General features: G+C 39.5%; 1 protein-coding gene across 6 annotated transcripts in view; it reads left to right on the forward strand.

Annotated features, from left to right (window-relative positions):
* Window positions 1–23,307, forward strand: part of USP48 (ubiquitin specific peptidase 48) — a gene marked incomplete at its 3' end in the record, with an annotated part of 60,520 nt that overhangs the window by 22,161 nt on the left and 15,052 nt on the right. For 3 of the 6 annotated variants that reach the window (XR_013999404.1, XM_081145262.1, XM_081145261.1), the window contains exons 9-21: window positions 1,878–2,057; window positions 3,714–3,842; window positions 4,781–4,930; window positions 9,356–9,553; window positions 10,628–10,742; window positions 11,708–11,838; window positions 13,716–13,787; window positions 19,531–19,655; window positions 19,771–19,893; window positions 20,211–20,272; window positions 20,551–20,661; window positions 22,088–22,218; window positions 22,566–22,672. Coding sequence is in view for 5 of the 6 variants with exons in the window: in XM_081145262.1 (XP_081001388.1) it covers window positions 1,878–2,057; window positions 3,714–3,842; window positions 4,781–4,930; window positions 9,356–9,553; window positions 10,628–10,742; window positions 11,708–11,838; window positions 13,716–13,787; window positions 19,531–19,655; window positions 19,771–19,893; window positions 20,211–20,272; window positions 20,551–20,661; window positions 22,088–22,218; window positions 22,566–22,672 (1,634 nt within the window). The remainder of the gene's footprint in view (window positions 1–1,877; window positions 2,058–3,713; window positions 3,843–4,780; window positions 4,931–9,355; window positions 9,554–10,627; window positions 10,743–11,707; window positions 11,839–13,715; window positions 13,788–19,530; window positions 19,656–19,770; window positions 19,894–20,210; window positions 20,273–20,550; window positions 20,662–22,087; window positions 22,219–22,565; window positions 22,673–23,307) is intronic. The other 3 variants (XM_081145263.1, XM_081145264.1, XM_081145265.1) reach the window with 3 other exon arrangements.

A 23,307-nucleotide genomic window follows, 5' to 3' on the forward strand; every position in this document is an offset into this window, starting at 1 on the left:
TAAACTCTGTCTCTTTCCATAAAAAGGTTCTGGAGGCAGCATACAGCACAAATACACCATAAAATAAAACCTTTAAAGGAAATGAATTTTCTTGTAGTCTCCATTGGTAATAGAATCATAGTTCCTGCCAGTACTTCTGTGGTTTATTGTCGTCATTAATTTAGGAAAGTGAGAAAGACTATTAACTCCTGTTGTAGGTTAGTTAATGCATTTTAAAATATTTTAAATTTTTTATCTTATCCAGTGTTTTATTTATTTGTTTGTTTGTTTATTCATTTAAATCCTCACCTAAGGATGTATATACACATATATTTCCATTGCTTTTCTGAGAGAGTGGAAGGGGGAGAGAGAGAGAGAAACATCGATGTGAGAGAGACACATCAGTTGGTTGCCTCTGAGCCATGACTGGGGCTGGGGATCAAGCCTGCAACCGCGGTATATGCCCTTGGTCGGAATCGAACCCAGGACCCTTCAGTCTGCAGGCCGACTCTCTAACCACTGAGCCAAACTGGCCAGGGCTCTTACCCAGTATTTTTAAATTATTTTCAGTTGGGGTGGGTTTGGTGGGTTTTGGTCTAGATATTAATCTGCATTTCTGTGTCCTATTGAGCTACAAGTATGTGGGGACTCTGTCCTTTCAGTCAACTCCTGTATCCTCTGTGCCTAAAACAGTGTCCATCATGTTTGTTATCTGTCGAATGAATGATTGGTTCTATCTTGTGACTCACTCCTTACAGTTTTAAGGAAATTATGGTGATGAAATAGTCAAAGATACGTGCAAAGATTTTTACTACAAAGATAATAATTATTGTTTATAATGTCCGTAAGATGCTACCAGTATGGGAGTGGTCCAGTATAGTGTAGAACTTGTACTTAGTTATTATAAATAATTTTTAGAAGAATAGTTAATGATATGGAAAGATGTTAATGATATTATTTGTTAGGAAAAAACTGCAGGTTTCAATATTAATAGTTATGTCTGTTGTAGGATTGCTAATGAATTTATTGTCTAATTTTTAATCATAAAACATGTAGTAGAAGTGATCTTTTCCAACACTTATTTAATTTCCTTCCTATAATTGGTTTTAGAATCTTCAAAAGACTTTTGTCAGACTTTAAAATAGTTTGTTTTATCTTAAAATAGAAATGTTCGTTCATTTGCTGATATATTACTAGATGGATAAGGCCTTCTCTTCTTACATAAACCACTGGCATAATATACAGGCTGTGATTTGTAGACTTTGTTTATTTAAAGTAGAAGGGGAGGAGAGGGGAGGGAGAAGAAAAAAAAGGAAAATAAATAACGTAGAATGGGAACTTTAAATGCTTATGGAAGACAGCTGAGTATAGAATCATTCTAGATTTTCAATGTTTTCTCTCCTGTTGTTTCCAGTTGTCTTGTCTATACCTATTTTGAAAGGCAGGTTTTCTTAATGACTTATCTCCAATTTTTTTTCTAAAACATTTTTCTTACAATAGAGATTTACTTTTGAACTCATCTTTTATTAGTTTGTATAATTGATATTTGTGACAAGTTGGAGAATGTGAACAGGTTTTTGGTAAGTATGTGACCAGCCAGTTGATGCGGAAAGGTGAAGTACAGTACAGAGTAGCTTTGTAGCCCCAGGTGCCCAGAAAGGCCTAGCTTTCCGTCTGTATATGAGGGATGGCGCGCTGATACAGTGAGCTGCTTAAGAGCTTGTAAGCAACTTGCTACATTATTGTGTAAGTCTAAATTTGTTTTTTAATCCTTGGTGACATGTTTTGAATTCTATCAGATGCATAAATAATTGTATTCATTATAACTTAGTCTTAGATACAAGAAGAAATATTGTTATCCTCAATTTCTTCCACTTTCTCCCTCTCTCCTTCTCTAGGTGGGTCCTATGTGTATGAGCTCAGTGCAGTCCTCATACACAGAGGAGTGAGTGCTTATTCTGGCCACTACATTGCCCACGTGAAAGATCCACAGTCTGGTGAATGGTATAAGTTCAATGATGAAGACATAGAAAAGATGGAGGGGAAGAAATTACAACTGGGGATTGAGGAAGATCTAGGTAAAACCTTTAAGTTGTGAGTGCCCTTTTAAAATATAAATTTTTTTTAAACCGGAATATTTGTAATAAATTATTACGGCCCAAGATTGTTATGGATTATCAAGGATATTTACATTTCTTAAAAACAGAAAATCTCTGAACATCTTTTATTAGCAATGCTTGAATATTTTTTTTAGAAAACCGGCTTGCTCCAGAGGTTTCCATAATATCATGTTTGAAGGCAAATATTTAATTTTCAATTACCAGGTTAATTGTGGGAGAGGATGGTGAGCATTAAGCTGAAGATGATGACTAGCAGATTTAACAGAGTAGGATTTGTGGTCCTTGTCTCTGGGTCAGGAAATTTATTTTTGGAAGTGACTATAGCAAGGAGACTATGCTCCAAAAGCAGTATCTGTTCCCCCTCGTTTAGTATCTTATCCCAGCCCTGGAACGTGCAGCAGCACCTCTGGGGAGGAAGCTTTTTGCCATTGTGGCGATGAGATGTTCCTCATCAAAAAGGCCAGCTTGGCTCGGTGGTTGAGCATTGACCTATGACCCAGGAGATCACGGTTCAATCCCCAGTGCCGGGCATGCAGGAGGCAGCTGATCAGTGACTCTCTCATCATTGATGATGTTTCTATCTCTCTCTCTATCTCCTCTCTCTGAAATCAATAAAGATATATACATACATATTTTTAAAAGTACTTCTTGAAATTGTATTAGTATCCTAGTATGGATCTCTTATCACCTTGGTTTTCTTAGGCCAAAATACCCATTTATCCCCTGAAGGAGTGAACAAGTCTTCCAGTAGAAGGCATCTTGGCTGAGGTTTTCATTACTTTCTTACCATATTTGTCATTTTGGGGTGAGGTTTGGACTGGGGAATCTAAAGAGAAAAGGAATGTGGCTAAGTGTGTGTCTCCTGCCACTGTTCTTTTTTAATGGGTCAGAACCACTTTCTCAAGGTGTCGGGGAGGAACACCGCATTTGGGAGTTGGCTTTCAAGGCATATGGGTAATCTTGCTACAGATACTCATGTGGTGACTATATTCTTGTAGTAGAGTATTTTCTATTTTTAAATCACATTTGGGTGTTTATAGACATTTAGCAGTCTCGCTCCCACTTTACCTAAGCAATACTCAAGTTCTTAACATTTCCTTATAGTTTTTCTTACTGTGATATCCTTACTAGGAATGAAATTGACATGTAGCTTTAAATTGTGACTTATTTAATTTTTTGGTTTTGTTTGACTGTCTTACTACTTAATTCTTTTCTGCTCATTGATGTTTCTTTTCAGTTGTTTTGAATGTGCCATTCCGTATCTTTTGGTAATTAAATTAAGTCTGGATTTATTTTTTTAATTTAAGACTAACATTAAAGTAAAACTCAGTAGTAGTACTTTTTTCTTTCTGTTCTAGGTTTGTCCTTATGAAAAAAAAAAATACTTATTTAAAAAAATTGGAATATGGCAGGCAAGGGGGGAGGGTATGAAACTTTTTAAAAGATTCAAACAACTATATAAACTGCTAAATTTGTGTTGCCTTTTAATATTTTAAATCCATGTTAAAATTTCTCATATACTGAAGGAATTGGCTTTTACGCGCTCCCCCCCCAATAAAAGAATGAACAAACTAGGCATTCTAATTTAGTCATCTTTTGATTTCCCTACCTCAGCAGAACCTTCTAAGTCCCAGACACGTAAACCCAAGTGTGGCAAAGGAACTCACTGCTCTCGAAATGCATACATGTTGGTTTATAGACTACAAACTCAAGAAAAGCCCAGTACAACTGTTCAGGTACCAGGTAAGCGATTTTCCCAGATTGTGTAAGGCAAATATTTTAGAATACCATGCTCAGAGGTCAATGACAAGAACAGATTGCTTTTAATTGCTATTAATATAGGTTGATTGCATATGGTAAAGATTGGTAAAAGTAGATATAATCATAAGTTTGCTTTAAAGTAGCGAGTTTTTAAAATAAAGGAACCTTTAACAGAACTACTCCACTGAACCCCATTCCACCCCCACCAAGAAAAGCAAAAGCAATTTTTAAAAATCCAGTAGGTAATCAAGATGTAGCTAAAGAGCGATTTGGTTTTATTTTGATTAATTTGTAAAGTATTTGTGAGTTTAAAGCTGGTTATTTATAAATTTTCTAGATTTTAAAAAAGAAGGAAGAGTTGCTGCTGGCCTGAAGGCATTCTTCAGTTGCCATTTTACCTAATACTCTTCTGTGCTCTGTAGCACCATAGTTTTTTTTATAGTTTTTTTTTTTATAGATTTTCTTAATTGATTTTTTTTTTTTTCTTTTTTTAGAGAGAGAGAGAGACAAAGGGAGGGAGGGAGAGAAAAACATTGATGTGATAACGAAACAATGATTGTCTGCCTCCTGCATGCCCCCACCGGGGATCGAGCTCACATCCCGGGCATGTGCCCTGACTGGGAATCGAACCAGCAACCTTTCGGTGCATGGGACAGCGCCCAACCAACTGAGCCACACCGGCCAGGGCAGCACTATGTATTTTGAGGTTGTGTTTCTGAGCCATTTGATGATTCTGATTGGCTTATGATGTCATGGACAACCAGGTAGGGGATAACACTCTAGTATCTGTGTTCAGTTTTACTTTTGCCTTCAGGTTCGGGGGGTGTCTCTAATGGAAAAGGAAACCATAATTTAGAGACCAGCATGACTCTGTCTGAAAACAGGATAAAGTTATTTTTTTTCCTTTGTGTTTTGAATAGCCTTTCTTCAAGAGCTGGTAGATCGGGATAATTCCAAGTTTGAGGAGTGGTGTGTTGAAATGGCCGAGATGCGTAAGCAAAGTGTGGATAAAGGCAAAGCAAAGCACGAAGAGGTTAAGGAGCTGTACCAAAGGTTACCTGCTGGAGCTGGTCTGTAAGATATTCTGGGACAGCACTGTTGCCATTGAGTGCCTTGTTTCTTTTATGTTCACAAATGTGTATGAACTAACTTTTCCCTTCCCTGTCTTCTAACCAGTGTCTAATGCCAGCTTATACACTATGAAATTCTATGTAAACCGGCAATAACTTGACGTGTAGCGTTTCATATAATTTTCATTGTCGTGTACTTTTAAAAATCGGAGGCTCTTAATAAATGATAAAGTTTAGGGCAGCACTCTGCATATATGACTCACAATAGCTATTTCTATTTTTGTGAGATATTAACTTGTTCTTAAAAATCTGATTGAGTTACTATGGAGGCAGCTCATCTATTCTGTTTCCTTGTACACTGTGTACCCTCACAGTATTAACAGGCATTCTTTTTTGAGTACTATTTTTTAGGATACTATTAGATTACTTTGAAATTTAATATCAAATAGTATGCTGAGAATAGGAAAGAGTTCTGCTGACGTTTAATTTCATAAGAATTGTCCCACATAATCCAGCTCATCCCTTTGCTGTATATGTTAACGCAAGTTTACCTAGTGCCTCAAAAGGAAACTTCGACTTTTTAAAGCTGGTATGCCATTTGTGATAACATGTTGTCTTTGTCATTTCATAGATGAATGCCCCCATACCCAGTCTCTACTTAAAGAAGAGAGGCAGTTTAATTCTAATTTTAGAAAATAAATACTCAAGCATAATTGTATTTGTGGTTTTTGTCTTTTTGATGATCTTAATTTTCCATTATTGCTATAACTTTAAACAAAAGATAAATATAAATTGCTAAATCTGGAGGCATACCTTTTAAAAGTTCTTTCTAAATGACATCTTAATTTGATTTTGACCTTTCTTTGTAACCTGTTAATCTCACTCTATCCAAGGGTTGGGGATTATCCTAAAGAATTAAACTGGCCTTAATTTTATTGGAACTGATTTGGAAATGAACATATGATTCAAAGTTCTAAATTCACTTATAGGAGTTGGGACCTGGAAATCTGGTTTTTGAACTTTATTCAGTTTCCAGTATTTACTGGACAAGAGAAGGGGACTTACTAAGTCTATAGTAAAGTGCTCTTTGGACCAACTCTTTCAAACTGCATGGTCCAAAGTTATGCGTCAAGTTCACACATGCTTGTGCTTCTCTTGGCTCTTTCATTCAGTCTATAAGGACTGTGCTTATGTTTTTAGAATATAGCTTTATTAATATTTTTACCAATTGTGAGCCTTACAGTTTTTCTTAAGTTTTTGTAGTAAACTTAAGTTAAAAGTCCATGTTGTCCTAAAATGTTGTAAAATCCAAAAGCTGATGGGATTTTATATGGCCACTTGTATGGGACCATGTTTTTGTATGGCCAAAGTCTTCCATTTTACACTTTCTGAATCTCTGTTTGTGAACATATTTAAAGAAGAGTCACTTATCCTAAAATAGAAGCCTCAAGGGGAACATGAACCCTTTTGGCCTTTTTTATTTAAATGGAAATAAGTTATCTCTAAATAGTCTTAAATTATCTGTAGATAAAGTATTTTAAATATTTTTGATGACTCAATCTTTCTAGACTTCATAACTTTCCAAAAGAAAATTTTTGTGTTCAAAATCCAGGCATTAAAAATTTATAAATAACTTTGAACCAAAATGTACATTTCCCTTTGGTAAATGTCTTAACAGTTGTTTTGCTGGTTTATCAAATGCTGAGGTTTTACACAGTTTGTTATCTTCAAATTGATAATTAAAGAGAGTCCTCATCGCCATTTGGTAAGTTGGTTTACCCACACCTTGGAAGGCGATGCTTAGGTAGTTTATGAATCAGAAAAGTAGAGGACATCTTTGAGAACCTGCCAGGAGTCTTTCTCTAGTGCAGAAGCATCTGTAGTGTAAAAACTTTCCACAAGCAGACTCTGCCTTAACTATTGAGACATATGCCAGACCTTCATTCTCAGGGAAGCTGTGGGCAGAGATTCATATGACTCTTTATAGTGATGGAGATTGAAAATGGAGAGAGAGAAAGAGCTCTGTGAGTGACCACAGTCACTTCCATGGGTTTTCCAGCACACTGAAACTGGCACCCGAAATCTGGACACCTGGCTGAGTGTGGAATTACACCAGAATTATAGGCCCAGTCTCTGCCCTCTTCCTTCCTCTTCTTACTATAAAACCACATGTGATTTTTCTACTCTTCATATAGTACATTGAACCAAAACAATAAGCTTCACTCGGAAGTTTTTTGTAGGGGATTGGGAAATGTCTTGAACTAGCTGCCTTTGAGTCCTGTTGTTCGTTACTATATGGGCCAGGGTTATAGTCACCCTGGGCTTTGAATCCAGGAGACATTCCCTGGCGAGGAATGCTTTTTGCTCTTTTAGTTTCCCTAAATTTCTTACAGAGGTCAAGATTCTTACAGCTTATTTTTTTCAGTTGGCAATAGCAGATATTGTCCTCTACTCACCCTTCCCCAGCTGTGGGGGAAATAAGAACACCTGGTGAATTATTCTTGAGTGTTGCTCTGTGTCACAATCCTGTTTTCCCTCCTTTAGTAGCCTTCAAATTACTAAAAAACTTTTTTTCTTTCAAATATGTCTTTACTGATTTCAGAGAGAGGGAGAGAGAGAGAAACATCAATGATGAGAGAGTCGTCATTGATCGGCTGCCTCCTGCACGCCCCTGGCTGGGAATCGAGCCCACAACCCGGGCACGTGCCCTGACCGGGAATCGAACTGCATGCGATCTCCTGGATCCTAGGTCAATGCTCAACTGCTGAGCCATGCCCGGCTGGGCAGATTACTAAAAATTTTAATCAGTGTGACTATATTTGGGAAAAGGTCAAATACTTTGATTTTGCTTTCTTAGAGAGGGATCATGTGTCTTTACACTCTTAAGGTAGATACCCAGTGTACTTTATCCCTGCCAGATTAAACTTGATAAGTGGCAAATGAGATTGAGAGGTCTTAGATTTAATTAACCATAGCATTATATATTGTGAAAAGCCACAGCCATGTTACCTATACTGAATCTTAAGGTCTCCTCTTTTATATATTGTGTGAATATATAATTAACTTTTCTATATCTCTTTTCTTCCAAAAAGCTCAAAATGCTTCACATATCTTATCTTTTACATTCAACAACATCCCCGTGAGGTAGGTAGAAGGCAGGTATTATTACCTTCATTTTACAAATAAAAGACCTGAAGCATGGAGAGTTTAAGTGACTTGCTCAAGTTCAGTTTCTTGGTGGCAGAACTTGGATTAGACCTGGGTCTCCACTTGTAGTCACACACTCTTCCTCTGCAGCTGCGTCTGAGCTGATCGGCAAGGAGTCTCTCTTGATGTGCAATTTTAGCACAAATAAGGGATCCAGTAATTCCAAATTTTGTTTTTGTAAACATTGAAATGTTTTATGCTAAACTTAAGATGGGAGTTAGTGTTCTAGATTTGTAACTCTCAGAGAAGTAAGAAATTGTTCAGAATGGGCTTTGAATTGAATTGTCTGTTCCTCAGATCTCATCAGAAGTAGTATATAATACAAATATATAAATTGAACCTCTGTATGTTTTCTTCTATGTTTTATGCTGGGACTCACTGGAGATCTTTGTAAGTAATCAAAGCTGGCCCTTTATCTCTAATTTTAGGGAACTCAGGCACTCTGTTCTCCCAAGTTAAAACTCATGTTGAGGTGTTTGGTTTTGTCTTAATTTTTACAACTTCAAAATTGATCATTCAATTCTAGTATATTCCGTCTTGGAATTTGTTTAAAATCACTTATTTTCTGGAAACATATAATGATGCAATGAATAGATCACGATGTGGATTGGGATGGGGAAATCACATGCCTTTTCATCGACATACCCGTATCATCTTGGAGGAAGAAGTTCAGTGGTTGAAACAGGCTTGGAAAAGTGTGATTCTGGCTGATGAGGTTAATTTCAAGCTTAGGACTCAGTCAAGCTTCTTTTAATTTTCAGATGTCTATCATGTATTGATGAAAAAGGGTTTCTGCAAATCATTTCTGAAATAAACTCGGTAGGGGGTGAGGTGATGTGATTTACCAGCCAGCGCGGAGCGTGGCTTGTAGTCAACAATCCCGGTGTCCTGATCAAAGCTCTGCTGTGTTATCAAGCAAGACACTTCTCTCTGTGGATACCTCTTTTGTGGAATGTGGTTAATAATACCAGCCGATCTGCTAGGGCACTGGGCAGGCTCGCCCTGTCACACGCAGCATCTCACACAGCTCCTTGAACTCAGAATAGGGGCAGTTACATGGAGCTCGGTGTCATACTCAGCAGACACATTCCCTCAACAATGATTCTAGTTCTGCTAACTTTGGACAGAGTTTGCGTTGTCTGTTGAGAAAAATGGATGTATCACTTAGTCAGAAAGCTGTAAAAATACATAGGCTCTTCCCCTTGTTTTCCTCCTCAGAGCCCTATGAATTTGTCTCTCTCGAGTGGCTGCAGAAGTGGTTGGACGAGTCGACACCTACCAAGCCTATCGATAACCATGCCTGCCTCTGTTCCCATGACAAGCTGCATCCCGATAAAATATCGATTATGAAGAGAATATCTGAATATGCAGCTGATATTTTCTACAGTAGATATGGAGGAGGACCACGACTAACTGGTAATTCGAGATGTCTTCTCTGCTTTAAAATAAAGCAATGCTGTAAGGCCCCACCATATGGTCTTTCTGATTGTTGGACCCAAACTAAGCTAGACCAAATGTTCCTCACATTGTGGAAAGGATTCGCTAAATGAAGTAGAAGTTAAGCAGCATTATACATGGTATATTTATAATATTAAGAAAGAAACTGATACTGCTCATTGAGTTTCATTGTTTTTTCTCAAAGCAGACAAATAGGATACTTTTGAGAAGATCATCTGGTAGTATTTTGTCTCTTTATACATTACTCTTCAAAGTACTTGAGCCCTGGTCAGATAGCTCAGTTGGAGCATCCCCATATGCCAAGGTTTCAGGTTCGGTCCCTGGTCAGGACACCTATAAGAATCACCAATGAATGCATAAAAATAAGTGGAACAACAAATTGATGTTTCTCTGCCTCTCTTCCTTCCTCTCTCTGTCTCTTTAAAAAAAATAATAATAATAAAAATTTTTTTAATTCAAAGTACTTAAACTCCCTGTGAGATCTATAGATTGTTACTTAGCTTATGAATGAAATCGGCGTGATTCTACCCTGAATATAGAGCTGTAAATAACCACATAGTGTCCATAATCTATTTGGTTCTGTTACCTCTCCTCATAACGGTTTTCTTTCTAACTCGCACCACAGCCCCCCCCCCCCCCGTCTATAGGTGGGTCTAATACAATTGTATGACCACCACTGCCCTCTTTTTCCCTAAGTTAAATGCTATTTTCTGATCATGTACCACTTACTTAGCATAAAAACTGACATTTAACTACTTGATTCAAGCCTTCTCTATACTCATCTGCAGTTTTGCTTTCTAAATTGATGTTTTTGATTTACAGTCAATAAACTGCAATGAGACAATCTTTCAAAGAATCAAATTTCATATGATTCTTGGAACTGTGATTTAAATTGGGCCCTTTTCTTTCCCCTTTCGTGTTCTGTGCTTTGATGTGTTCACGTGAAGCTATTAAACATTTAATATTACATTTTCCTAGCAGGAAACCTATGTGTGAATAAACTGTATTTTCTTTCGCTCTCTCTGCCTCTAGTGAAAGCCCTGTGTAAGGAATGTGTAGTGGAACGTTGCCGCGTGTTGCGTCTGAAGAACCAACTAAATGAAGATTATAAAACCGTTAATAATCTGCTAAAAGCAACAGTAAAGGGGTATGTTCCAGTGTGTATTGTTTATGATAAACTAAAAAAATTTAAAACGTAATAACCAAGCAGCTGATTATTTTTAGCTAATAGGGAGTTGGGGTTTTTTGAGGAAAGAAGGGTGATGGTGTGGGCAGCAGAGCCACGTTAAGTTCTGCAGTGATTGCCAGTGTGGCAAAGATAAGGCAAGCTGGGTCTACAGCCTTGGCGACTGTGTCCGGCTGTTAGAAAGACACAGAGATGTGGATCTGAGGCCCAGTGAAGCCTGTGGCGTGGAATTCCAGAAGGCTTAGTTGGAAAATCAGCCAGCCAGGCCTGGGGGTGTCCGCCTCAGAGAGGGAAGGAAGTGTGTTAAATGGTACCCGGCAGAGCATCCTTGTCAGAAACATCCAGCCCAGTAAATTCAATTAAAAAAAGAAAGAAAGGAACATCCAGCGTCCTCTAGAGCATGTTGTGCCCCACTCCATGGAGTCCTTCTGGGCTCCGCATCCAATAGACTCAGACGGCATTTATTATGTCTGGGCTTGATGGAAGTTGTAGATTTCCCAAACAAAGATTAATCTAGTTCACCATTTTTGGTCATTCCACAAACAGCCCACTGAGTCCCCTAAATGTGTGTTTATGTATAGACTCGGCTGTATATATGTGAGTGCCTCTGTGTGTACTTCGAGGCACAGCTGTACATAGCTGTGAACAGTAATGAAAGTGGAAGGAAGCAGCCAGTTGATTGGGGTGATTGGCATGAATGTAAATGAGAGTTAGAAGCAGGGTGAGGTTTAGGATGGAGACAAACTAAGAAATTCAGCAGTGAGGAGTAGAAACATCCAGAAGGAAGAATCGGGTTAAAGGAATTGTGTACCCATCGGCACATTTTGAATATGCGGCATTCATTTCAGTGTGGCCTTGCCGGGGAAAGAAGGGCGGGGGTGCTGGGAAACGGGACGCCGTGACTTCGCCTTCTGTCTGTTCCTCAGCAGCGAGGGCTTCTGGGTGGGGAAGTCGTCCCTGCGCAGCTGGCGCCAACTGGCTCTTGAACAGCTGGATGAGCAAGATGGGGACACGGACCAGAGCAACGGGAAGGTGAACGGCAACACCCTGAATAAAGGTACTGTGAGAGCTGTGCCTGCGTGTGGCGAATTCTGCCGCAAAACGTAAACATTTGCTTTTAGTAAACTGCTTTATTTCCCATCCATGTAATTTTAAAGACAATTTTTATGAAACCTAAAGCTCTGAAAAATGTCTCATAACAAATAAAAAATTTTAAGCTAATGAAATCGAGCAAGGGTCAAAGGTTCAGCAGCTTATGTGAGGAATTCTTTATAACCTGGCATGCTTTGCACTCAGGGCCTCTCTCGTTAATCACACGCAGTTTTTCAGAAAGGTAAGTCTGCTGCAGATTGCATAGTATTTTGTAAGTTCAGGATGTTTTGGTTATAGATTGTCTGCCACGCTTACAGGCTGCCCTCATCAAGTAAAGGAGCTTGTACTTCCAGGAGAGAAGGCAGCTTTTGGATAGCTTTTTCCTTTTAAAGGTTTCTGAGCTTTTTTGAAGCTGTGCTTTCAAATAGGAAATTATGTTAGCCTAAGTAAACCACTAAACTTAATTCTTTAACCAGTATTTTATAAGATATCAATGGAAATTAAGGCATAGGAACTATTTTTAGATTTAAAATGGAAACTAGTGGTTTGATCAGTTTACTAATTCAGAGGTATGATTGGTAACCCATAAGCAGTTATTTTACTTAATTTTCTTATCTCCAAATATTAGTATCTCCATACATATATTTTTATCATTTTAATATTCTTAACCATTTTACTGAAATACTTTGCATTTTCTGCATTCAAGCATGTTATTCAGATCCTACTTGTTGTGGATCTCTCATATCACTACCTCTTTGAGGAAGTAAAAACACCAAAGCCACTATTTTAAGCTCTGATTTTTAACACTTTTAAATTTGAAGAGTTTAAATAAATTCCTAGAAATTGCTGGATCAGAGAATTATACCCATATATAAATGCAGTAAACTGACACGTTGATAAGTTCCCTCCAGGAATTATAGCGGGGGCTTGTTTCCACATGCTCTCATCAATGTGAAGAGTACATCCGCCACACCCCTTTTCTCCAGTCTGACATATATGAAAAATGACATAGCAGTGTCAAGGCTTACCTTTCACAGTCATCCCTGAGGTTGACGTCGTCATGTATTTGAGACGTTACTTGTATTTGTGCCTGTATGAGAGAGAGGAGGTGACAGAGTTACTTGGTCATCCCCTTCCTTTGCTCGTTTCTCTACTTGAACTTCTTAATGTGTTGTGTGTGTGTGTGTGTGTGTGTGTGTGTGTGTGTGTGTGTGTGTGTGTGTAAAATGTATTATGTACTTAACCTGGAAAACCCATGCATAGGATAACTATCCTTATCTCCTGGCACTTAGGACTTCTTTTATTTTTTCATGTTCCCACTATACACAGCTACAGATTGATGTTGATACAGTGTGGGCAAGTAAGAAAAGTAGATACCGGAAGGGAAATGTTAGGAAAAGCAAAGTTCTTATTATGTGTTTGACATTAAAGGTTAAGTTTTTGTTTCATTAGTCTCTAAAGCTTTCTCTTCAACCCCTCAAATAATGGGTGGGTGAGAATGACATGACATGTGGATGACTAACTTGGCTTATGACACAGTATTCTGAATACCTTGACTAGAATTAATGGAAGGATATGTAAATTAATTTTCAATTTGAAAAAAGGACATTTTCTTGCATAACCTAAATCTTTAAAACGTGAAACTGCCATTCGGAGATTCTTTTTCCCTTTTAAGGGAAAGAAATATCACACTTTCAGCAGAACTGTGTAGGAATCACTCAGGCCAAATGTTGAGAATGCTGTAAGGTTTTCTTTGTTCAGAATTGTGCGGAGTTACCTCTGCTACTTTGAACTTTAAATACAGCAGCCAGAGCAGTTACTATCTGTGTTTCTTTTGATTAGATGAACCAAAGGATGAAAGAAAAGAAGAGGAGGAGGAATTAAACTTTAACGAAGACATTCTGTGTCCACATGGTAAGCGAGCAGCGTGAACCTTCGCTGTTGGTCAGACTTGAGCATATCGTAAATATTTTGTTAATCGTCTCGTACTTTCTCTCAGGGACGAGGCCCTGAGATGGCAGCCATGGTTTTCTCAACTGTACTTGATTCTGATGTTTCCGCTCTCATACCCTTCTTAACTCTTAGTTTCTACTGCCTCATTTCATGCCAGTGTGCCTCACACCTTTTCTTCCCTCCTTGCAAAAAATTTAAAATAAAAAATAGGATTTCCCCCCCATAGTCAGTGGAGAAGAAACTTTTGTCAATTCTCATCTTGAAGGGCTCTCTGAGTCGAAGGAAAGAATTTCAGTTACTTCCCATGACTGCCTTTGTCCAGTGTGAACATTTTGAGAACAGTGTTCATATATTATTATTAGGGGTATTTTGTGTTTAGTTTCTTAATAATTTTAGTTCTTTCTTCATTGGTTCATTATGAACCAGTACATGACGTCTCACGCTGTCATGCACACTAGCATGTTTATATCAAGGTTCCTTGATGACACTGATGATAATAATTGTCCCTTGAGTGGTCCTTGCATGCTGATTTTTCTGGATATTGTCTTACTGCACTTTAGCTTACTAGCTAAGTGGCATTCTCATTTACTGACCACACACTGGGGTGGGGGTCATCCTAGGATTTGGATTCAGGTCTCTGCATCCCAGACCCACCTGTCTTTGCCATCACGTGCCACCCGGTTTGTCCCCCTTGCACTAGTTAGTTACACACAACAGGAGAACAAATGTGAGAGGAGAAGTGGCCTCCTAAGTGGTGGAGAGATTGAATAAGTAAATAGGAGGAGGCGGAGTGAATAGCCGAAAGTAGATTAGTTTTTCTCATAATGCTTTCTGTCAACTCTTATTTTACCTTCATAGCATAGACGTGGTCCTGGGATGAGTGCCTTCATTTTGAGAGTTGAGGGATGCTTGGTCTGTCCCGCTGATTGAACCAGTGCTAGATCTCAGATTGTCGTCACATTCCTCAGCTCGCTGACTTCTGCTCTGTCGTCCCACCTCGTGTCTCATCTTGTCATTTCAGTATTACAGTTTTGATTAGAAAGCACGGCAGAGCTGAGTGTGATTTCAGGACACGTACTGCTCTCCTCAGCAGAAATTATACTTGAGCTGTTTTTTAGATCTTTGGCTTGATCTGTGACTTGTTGGCCTTTTGTTGCTTTGCTTTGTTATCTAGTATTTTTAAAGGATAGTTCTCAACTACTGTTTTTGTGGACATCATCTGTCGGTGTACTATGTGCAGGACATTGGACCTTAAAACCCCACTTCAGCCCGGCCAGGTGTGGCTCAGCGGTTGAGCATCGACCTAGGATCCAGGAGATCGTGGTTCAGTTCCTGGTCAGGGCACATGCCCGGGTTCTGGGCTTGATCCCCAGCAGGGGGCTTGCAGGCGGCAGCCGATCAATGACTCATCATTGATGTTTCTGTGTCTCTGTCTCTTCCTCTCCCTTCCTCTCTCTGAAATCAATAAAGATATATATTTTTTAAAAACCCCCACTTCACTCATTAGGTTTATATTAAAATTTGTTCCTGGAATGTGGTGGTACTAAAGTACGAGTAGTAGTAAGGTGATAGTGGGCATTTACTGAGTGTTTACACACACATGCTGACAGTTTCCTAAGTGTGTAGATGTTAACTCATTTATGCAGCAATGCTGAGAGGCCATTGTACTAGTACGTAAGTCAGCTGAGGCATAGAGAGGCGAGAGTCTTGCTCAAGGTCACCACGTTTAGTGCATAGTTTTGCCTAGGTACATAATTGTCTCAGATTACTTTCCTTTAAAACTTTGAAGGACTTGCTCTCTCGTTCATTGTGCCATTTGTCCATATTTGTAGGTAATTCTTTCATTCCATTTCTGGCGGCTTGTAAGATTGTCCCCAGTGTTCACTGGCATCTCCCACTGCCCCGCGCTGGTGCGGGCCCTGCCTCACTTGTTGGCCAGGTGCTCTGCGGAGGCCGTGTGCGTCTAGGAGGGCCCTGCTGTTAGGCGCCCTGGCTGGGCTGTTCGCTGGGGAGTTCCCAGTGTCGGTGTCTGCTCTTGGGCTGCTCACATTTCTCCACAGGTGTCTTCCATGTCCTGCCTGGAAAATGCAGGCATGGCTGTCGCTGTTCTGGGGTAGCAGAGAGAAGAGGGCTTGGGAGTCTCGGCACAGTGTGTGGAAACCTTTCCTTTTCCCCTTCTCAGCGCATTGCCTCATTCATCCTTGTGCCCTGGTGCAGAGGCCTTAGATTTTATATCGTCCGAGAAGCTTGTGGTCTTTAGTGGGCAGAGGGGCAGTTATCTGTATAGAGGAGGGGGACTGAAAATGTGTAGTGCCTCTTAAGTAGACTTTTAATCTATTCTCCTATTTTTTTAACTCCACCCATACTTCCGAGTGCCCAGTTTCTGGGCTTTGGGGGCAGTTCCACAGTGTGGTAAATCTAGTGACTTCTTGACTTTTGCCAATTTAGAATTCATTTTTCATGTGTCTCATCTGTCTGCTTTTAAGCTTCTAAAATTGTTGTTGTTGTTCCCTCTCTGTTCTTTTTATCCATCATTAAGATTTTATATCTTTTTAAAAATCCCTTTACTGGGGTTTATCGGTGTTTCAAGAGGCAACTGACAGTAAATGCAGTTTTAAAACATTGTTTTTATCTAGAAGTCCTTGTTTTGAATTTTCTTATTTTTATAACAAAATCCTCATGTATTTATGCCATGTGTATATATAACATATGGTAGGTTTTATGTGAATTAATCACTGGATTATATTCCATTAGGAGATTTACTACTACCATAGACTTTGGCATTTATTGCAGATATTGCGTGTAATCAGGCCTTCCTATCTATTTAATTTTATGTTCATTTGGCTGGATAAGTTTTATATAACTTAACTTGTTTATTACATCTCCTTTGCTTAACAGGTGGGCAGTGCTTTGTTCTGTTTCACATTCTTCGGTTGTTCTATGGCCCAAATTATGATAGTTTGAACTAGATTTTGAGGGAGAAGTTATTTATCCAGAATCTAAGCCTATTGCTAACTGGATTTCTATTTTTACCAGAAGAATCTTTGGGGATTAGGCTATCCATTTATGTTTGGTGAATTAAATCTCTCATGACTGGTTTGCTCTTATGTTGAGAAATGTTGCTTACAGGATAGATTCAGTGGATTGGCTTTCCCTTTCCAAATGCAAGTGACTGTTATTTATTGCAGGATACAAGTCTAATTCCTAAAAACTCATGTCACAGGTAAAACTTGATTATTGTGAGGTCATAAGTAATACTCATATTAAATCATGGTGTTATTAAAATGATATGAAACTAAGTTTAGATACATGGCTAAGAAGTTAGGGTGGAGGACTTTAGTTATTACCAAGTACACTGCAGCAAAGTGAGTTATTAAAATACTTCTTTGGCCCGGCTGGGCGTGGCTCAGCAGTTGAGCATCGACCTAGCATCCAGGCGATCGGGGTTCGATTCCCGGTCAGGGCACATGCCCGGTTGCAGACTTGATCAATGACTCTCTCATCATTGATGTTTCTCTCTCCCTCTCCTTTCCTCTCTCTGAAATCAATAAAGATATATAAAAAATAAATAAATAAATAAATAAATAAATAATGCTTCTTTGATTTCACAAATAAATTTGGGTTGTTTTTTTCTAATCATGAGTAATGCACAGACAACATTACTGTCAGTCAATAAGTAAAAGTACTCCCACATCAGAACAACAAGCCGTACATTCATAGTGTCTATTGAATCCTATCGAAATGTGTGTTTGTGTTATTTTTTCCTTCTTTCTCTCCCCCCTTAAAAATATTTTGTTTATTTATTTTTTTAAGTTGATTTTAGAGAGAGGGGTAGGGGGTGGGGAAGAGAGAGAAAGAGAAACGTCAGTGAGAGAGAAACATCAGTTGGTTGCCTCCCATCTCTGCCCGACTGGGGATTGAACCCGACCCCTAGGGATGTGCCCTGACTGGGAGTCATCCCACAACCTTTTTTGGTGTACCAGATGACCATCCAACAAAGAGCCACCTGGCTAGGGTGGATTTTTTTTTTTTTTTTTTTTATTGACTTTGGTGGGAGCGGGGTGGGGGGGGGGCGCACACTGATTTGTGGTTCCACTTATTTATGCATCATTGGTTGCTTCTTGTATGTGCCCTGACTGGGGATTGAACTCGTAACCTTGGTGTATCAGGACAACACTCTAACCAGCTGAGTACCGGGCCAGGGCTCTACCCCCCTTTAAAACCAATTGGATTATACCACTTACACACAGAGGAAGAGTTTTTTTAAAGAAGAAGAACAAAAAAGGAAACCATTTTAAAATTTTAGTTGCTTTGGAACTCTTTTGTAAAAAATTAGGTCGTAGAAATCTACCTTAATCCTTATTGTGGCTGCATTATATTTCACTATAAAGACATGCTGTATTAGGGCTTGATAACCCAATTAATCTTTTACAAAAATTCCCTAAATGTGTCTGAGGGTAGGCATGTTGGAGTAGGTTTTTATAGCTTCAGAGGAAATTTAAGTTAATGGCCTACTCAGAAAGAAAGTTAAACTTTACATTGTGACGTAGTTTTCTCTGGTATTAAGTTTATTAAAGCAAAGTCATGTTTTCTTGGAATTATTCAAAGCTCAATGAGAGATGTATGTATTTCTAGGTATTAGAACTATGGGGCTTGAATGAGACAGACCTGGGTTCATAGCCCAGCTTCATCACTCACCAGCTGTGGTGACCTGGGTATATTAATTTCTCTGATTCTCAGTTTGTTTATTGTGTAAAACATATGAAGCAAAGAATGATGATACTGTATTTAGAAAGCTCCTGGCTTTGTTACTCTTAACAAACATGCAGGTACCTGGTCAGTGAGGGTAGAAAAGCATAAGGCCTTGGAAGCTTAAAGTTGGTTTTCTGGGTAATGACCCATAAAGGTACAAAGTACAGTTCATTAATTTAACAATCAGGAACAGCTGGAACAATGAAAACTAGAACCACAAATGTATGAGAGGGTTGGGGGAAGACCCTGGAAAGCGAGATGTAGGTGTGTCAACACAGTAAACGGAGGCAGGGCTGCCGACGTTGCAGGTTGTTGCCATCTGGGCATTGTGAGACCTTCCGAGAACAGGAAGGATGGTGGTGACTATACTGTTCCTTTTCTCTTCGGGGATTTTTAAGGATCCAGAGGGACTGGGGTGATGGCAGTAGCAAACTAATGGGATCTTATCTGGAGACAGTTTACCAGTTGTACAGTGGATTGCTTTATTACTTAACTTTGAATCGGTAAACTTAAGAGAATGGCCCTGAGAGCATTGGACCCCACCTTGAAAATATACCATTTTAATTCAGGAGGATTTCAGTAAGGTAACACAATCAAATGGGAGAAAATACAGTCTGCAGGAAACTGAGAGATGAGTGTGGGCGGAGGCCCCTTTCACTGGCAGGAAGAAGGATAGGGAATGCATGGCTCTCGTCTCATACATTTGTTTTTATCACCTGGATTTTCAACCACAGATCTAGATGAAGGCCATTAAGGAATGTTTCCTTTAGAATTAGATGAAATTAAAAATTTGGAGATTTTTGAAACTAAGGAAAGAGAGAATTGAACACTTTAGAAAAGATGGAAGAGAATATTTTTCTTGGGTTTAAGAAATAGGAAGTATCTTTTTGGAGGCTATACATCGAGTGTAGCTTTTTTTTTAATGTAATTTTTTTTTTTTTTTTTAACTCAGGGGAGTTGTGCATATCTGAAAACGAAAGGCGGCTTGTTTCTCAAGAGGCCTGGAGCAAACTGCAACAGTACTTTCCAAAGGCTCCCGAGTTTCCAAGTTACAGAGAATGCTGTTCGCAGTGCAAGGTACTGGAGGCCGTGCTGGGAGTGCTTGTCACCTTGTTCTTCTGGTGGGGGTGTGGGGAGGAGGCAAGCCCCGAGCTGTCAGCAGGAGGTGGTTGATTGCTCTGTTCTCTTTCAGATTCTGGAAAGAGAAGGGGAAGAAAACGAAGCCTTACATAAGATGATTGCGAATGAGCAAAAGACTTCTCTCCCGAATTTGTTCCAGGATAAAAGCAGACCTTGTCTTAGTAACTGGCCAGAGGTATAATGATCCCCACCAGCGATAGAATTCATCCTATTTTTTAAAGGCTCTTTCAAATTCCTCCCCTTACCCCCACATTCCTGATGTACTGTTCCAAAACAACCCCAGAGGGTCTCTGATTCTCCTTTGTTTAGTTTTTAACTAATCAGGGGGCTTTACTCTAGCTCTCCTTGGTATCGGGCTGTGTTTCTGTTCTGTTCATAAAGCTTTAAAAAGGAAAACCATAGCCCATGAACAAACAAACATATTCCCCTAGAGGATTTGTGTTAAGGACGCAGTGAATTAGTGGATTCCTGCATGTCACCTTTCTGTTCTAGGATACGGATGTCCTCTACATTGTGTCACAGTTCTTTGTAGAAGAGTGGCGGAAATTTGTGAGGTACAATCCGAAATTTTTTTATTTCCCTTTTTTTGGGGCAGGGGAGTGTTTGTGATTTTAATGTTTTTAAGAATTCGTGGGTTCTGATCATGATATCTTTTTAGTTACTTTTACTTGCATGTACTGAAAGCTTTCTTTTAAGTTAAAGGAATACTCAAGAAATGTTTTATTACCAATATCCCCTTAAGTATATTTCTCATTTCTAGATAATTATCTTAATTTTCTCTTTACTCATGCAGTAGTGAAGCACATTGATCCTCCTTGTCTCATTTGAGTAGGAAACCTACCAGGTGTAGTCCTGTGTCATCGGTCGGAAACAGTGCTCTTCTGTGTCCCCACGGGGGACTCATGTTTACATTTGCTTCCATGACCAAAGAAGATTCTAAACTGTGAGTTTCTTCTCTTCATGTGATTTTTCTGTTCCTAATGATTAGTAAATGTCTCATCTGCCGTAAAGTCATTTTAAGAATCTGGTCCTTTGCTGAATTATGTTGTGTGTGTTTTTCTCTTTTATATGCGCTCTTCTAGAGCGAGCATTTTGTTTGAAAAAGAAAGATTCCATAGCAGGCAAGAGGCTGACCTCGGGCGCCTTGCCTTTTGTGTTTCTTCTTCCTGGAGCCCTGCTTTCTCCTTTCAAGCTGCTGGTAACAGTGTCTCTGGGGGGCCTTCTTCCCCAGGATCACATAATCCCCAGGGTCTCGCTTGTAGTTTTTTATCTGTAGCCACCAGGCTTCATAAAATAGAGAGGAGGAAGACAGCATGGCACTGAGCTGGAATTGTAGGGTCTTAAGACCAATATTTTGTTCCACTCCTCAGGTGGTTCCAAAAGGGCTCATCTGTGAAATTCACCCCTGATGTTACCAGTTTGTCTTTTGAAATAATTTAAAAATAGCTATATAAGAGAAGGTAGAATACCTCTGACCTTGCCTGTAAACCATGAAAAGAAAATTGAAACACATAAGTAAATATTCCTCTGGGATGAAGCTAGGTTTTCCCCTCAACTCTTTTTCTTTCTTTTTTTGTTTGTTTTGTTGTTGTAAATACCAGGCACCCAGGAAAATATCTATAATAATAAAACAAATAAATGAGCCACCAACCAGTTTAAAAGTTAAACAATTCAAATATAATTGAGGGCCCTCTGTACTTTCTCCCATTCTTCCTTCTTTCTCTATTCCTGACTCATAGTAACCGCTGTCCTGATTTGAGGGTTATTAGTCTCAGAAAGTATTTCTTTTTTTAAAAAAATGTATACATACAGTAATTTTTTGCATGGTTGAAATTATTTTTTTTTGGCCCTGGCCGGTGTGGCTCCACTGGTTGAGCGTCATCCCGTGCACCGAAAGATCGCTGGTTCGGTTCCGGTCAGGGCCGTGCCCAGGTTGCAGGCTTGATCCCTGGTTGTGGCCCTTACAGGAGGCAACCAAATGATGTTTCTCTCTCTCTCTCTCTCCCCCCCCCCCTCACCCACCCTCTCTAAAATCAGTAAAAATACATCCTCAGGTGAGGATTAAATAAATTAAAAATTTTTGTATAAATGGCATCATGCTATATTTATCCTTCTGCAGCTAACTTCTTAGGTTTTTGAGATTTAACCATGTTGATTCATGTAGCTCCAGTCCATTTCGTTTCTCTGCTTCTGTAGCATTCGTTAATGTGAGAAAATCTACCATTCCTCGTTGACGATGATGTATCTTTCCCCTCTGGTTCCTTTGTATGAAGTGGTGGTTGTGATGATTTGGGCTTAGGAGACTAATGAATGATGTCAGTTCTCTTAGTTTCCATGTGTCTTAAGGCATGTTGTGTTTTTTTGCACAGTATAGCTCTCATATGGCCCAGTGAGTGGCAAATGATACAAAAGCTCTTCGTTGTGGATCATGTAATTAAAATCACAAGAACCGAAGTGAACGACGTAAACCCTTCAGAAACACAGCATATTTCTGAGCCTAGTAAGTGTTCATGCTGCCCTTGGCTTGTGTAGTGAAAAGCTGACACTGTCGGGAAGGAGGAGCATGTCACCATTGTGGCCTCTGCTTAAAGTGAAAGGTGGCGCCGCAGTTCACACTAATACTCCCCAGGTGGGAGCTGCCACGTGATTGTATCATTATTCGCATGTCAATCTGTCGATAGTAAATGGGTGTCCTTATTACTACTATTTGCACGTAACAGTACAACAATTAATAGAAAATACGAGCGATTGTTGAATGAATACTCACTGGTAACTCTGGTCCGTGGCTTTAGAGCTTTGGTTCTTGGACAGTAAGTCCTCAGTCACTTCTCTTTCACTTTTCTTCAGAACTCTGTCCGGAATGCAGAGAGGGCTTATTGTGCCAGCAGCAGAGGGACCTGCGAGAGTACACTCAAGCCACCATCTATGTCCACAAAGTCGTGGACAATAAAAAGGTACCGGCCTCCTTTGGCCATGACTGGTGGCAGCCAAGCTGCCTCTTGACTTGCTGTTAGAGTTTCACTGGGGACAGCCTAGGAGCACATTTTTGTTTCCTTGGCACTATTTGGTATAAGAATTAAACTTAGATACAAATTGAAAACAGTTAAGTGATTGTATGTGGATTTACTCAGTTATTACTCAACATACAAATACTTATTGAATGTTACCTGTGTGCCCGGAATGGTTTTACTGCTGGGGATACAGTTTGAAGACAAAGTACAGTCCCTCAAGAATATTTGTACCTACCGAGGAAGGTCAAGAATGAACCCATAAATATATAAACCTGTAACCCATAAATTAATTCGATTTCACGGAGCAGGGAGGAGTGTTTTGGAGTTAATGTAGCAGGGTAAAGTGAGAGGCCGATCGAGGTGGAGGGTACAGTGTAGATAGGAAGTAGACAGAAAGGCGACTTGGATCCAGCCTAGGAAGAGTATCCAAGCAAAGGGAAGGGCCATAGGGATAAGCCTGGTATGCCCAAGCCTTAGAGCGAACACCGTCGTTTCCAGAGCAGCGCTGTCCAATAGAACCTTCCACAATGAGAGAAATGGTCTGTATCTGGACACGTGACTGGGGAGCACTTGAATTG

This window comes from Miniopterus schreibersii (genome assembly GCF_964146895.1).
Source record: "Miniopterus schreibersii genome assembly, chromosome: 8".
NCBI lineage: Eukaryota > Metazoa > Chordata > Mammalia > Chiroptera > Miniopteridae > Miniopterus > Miniopterus schreibersii.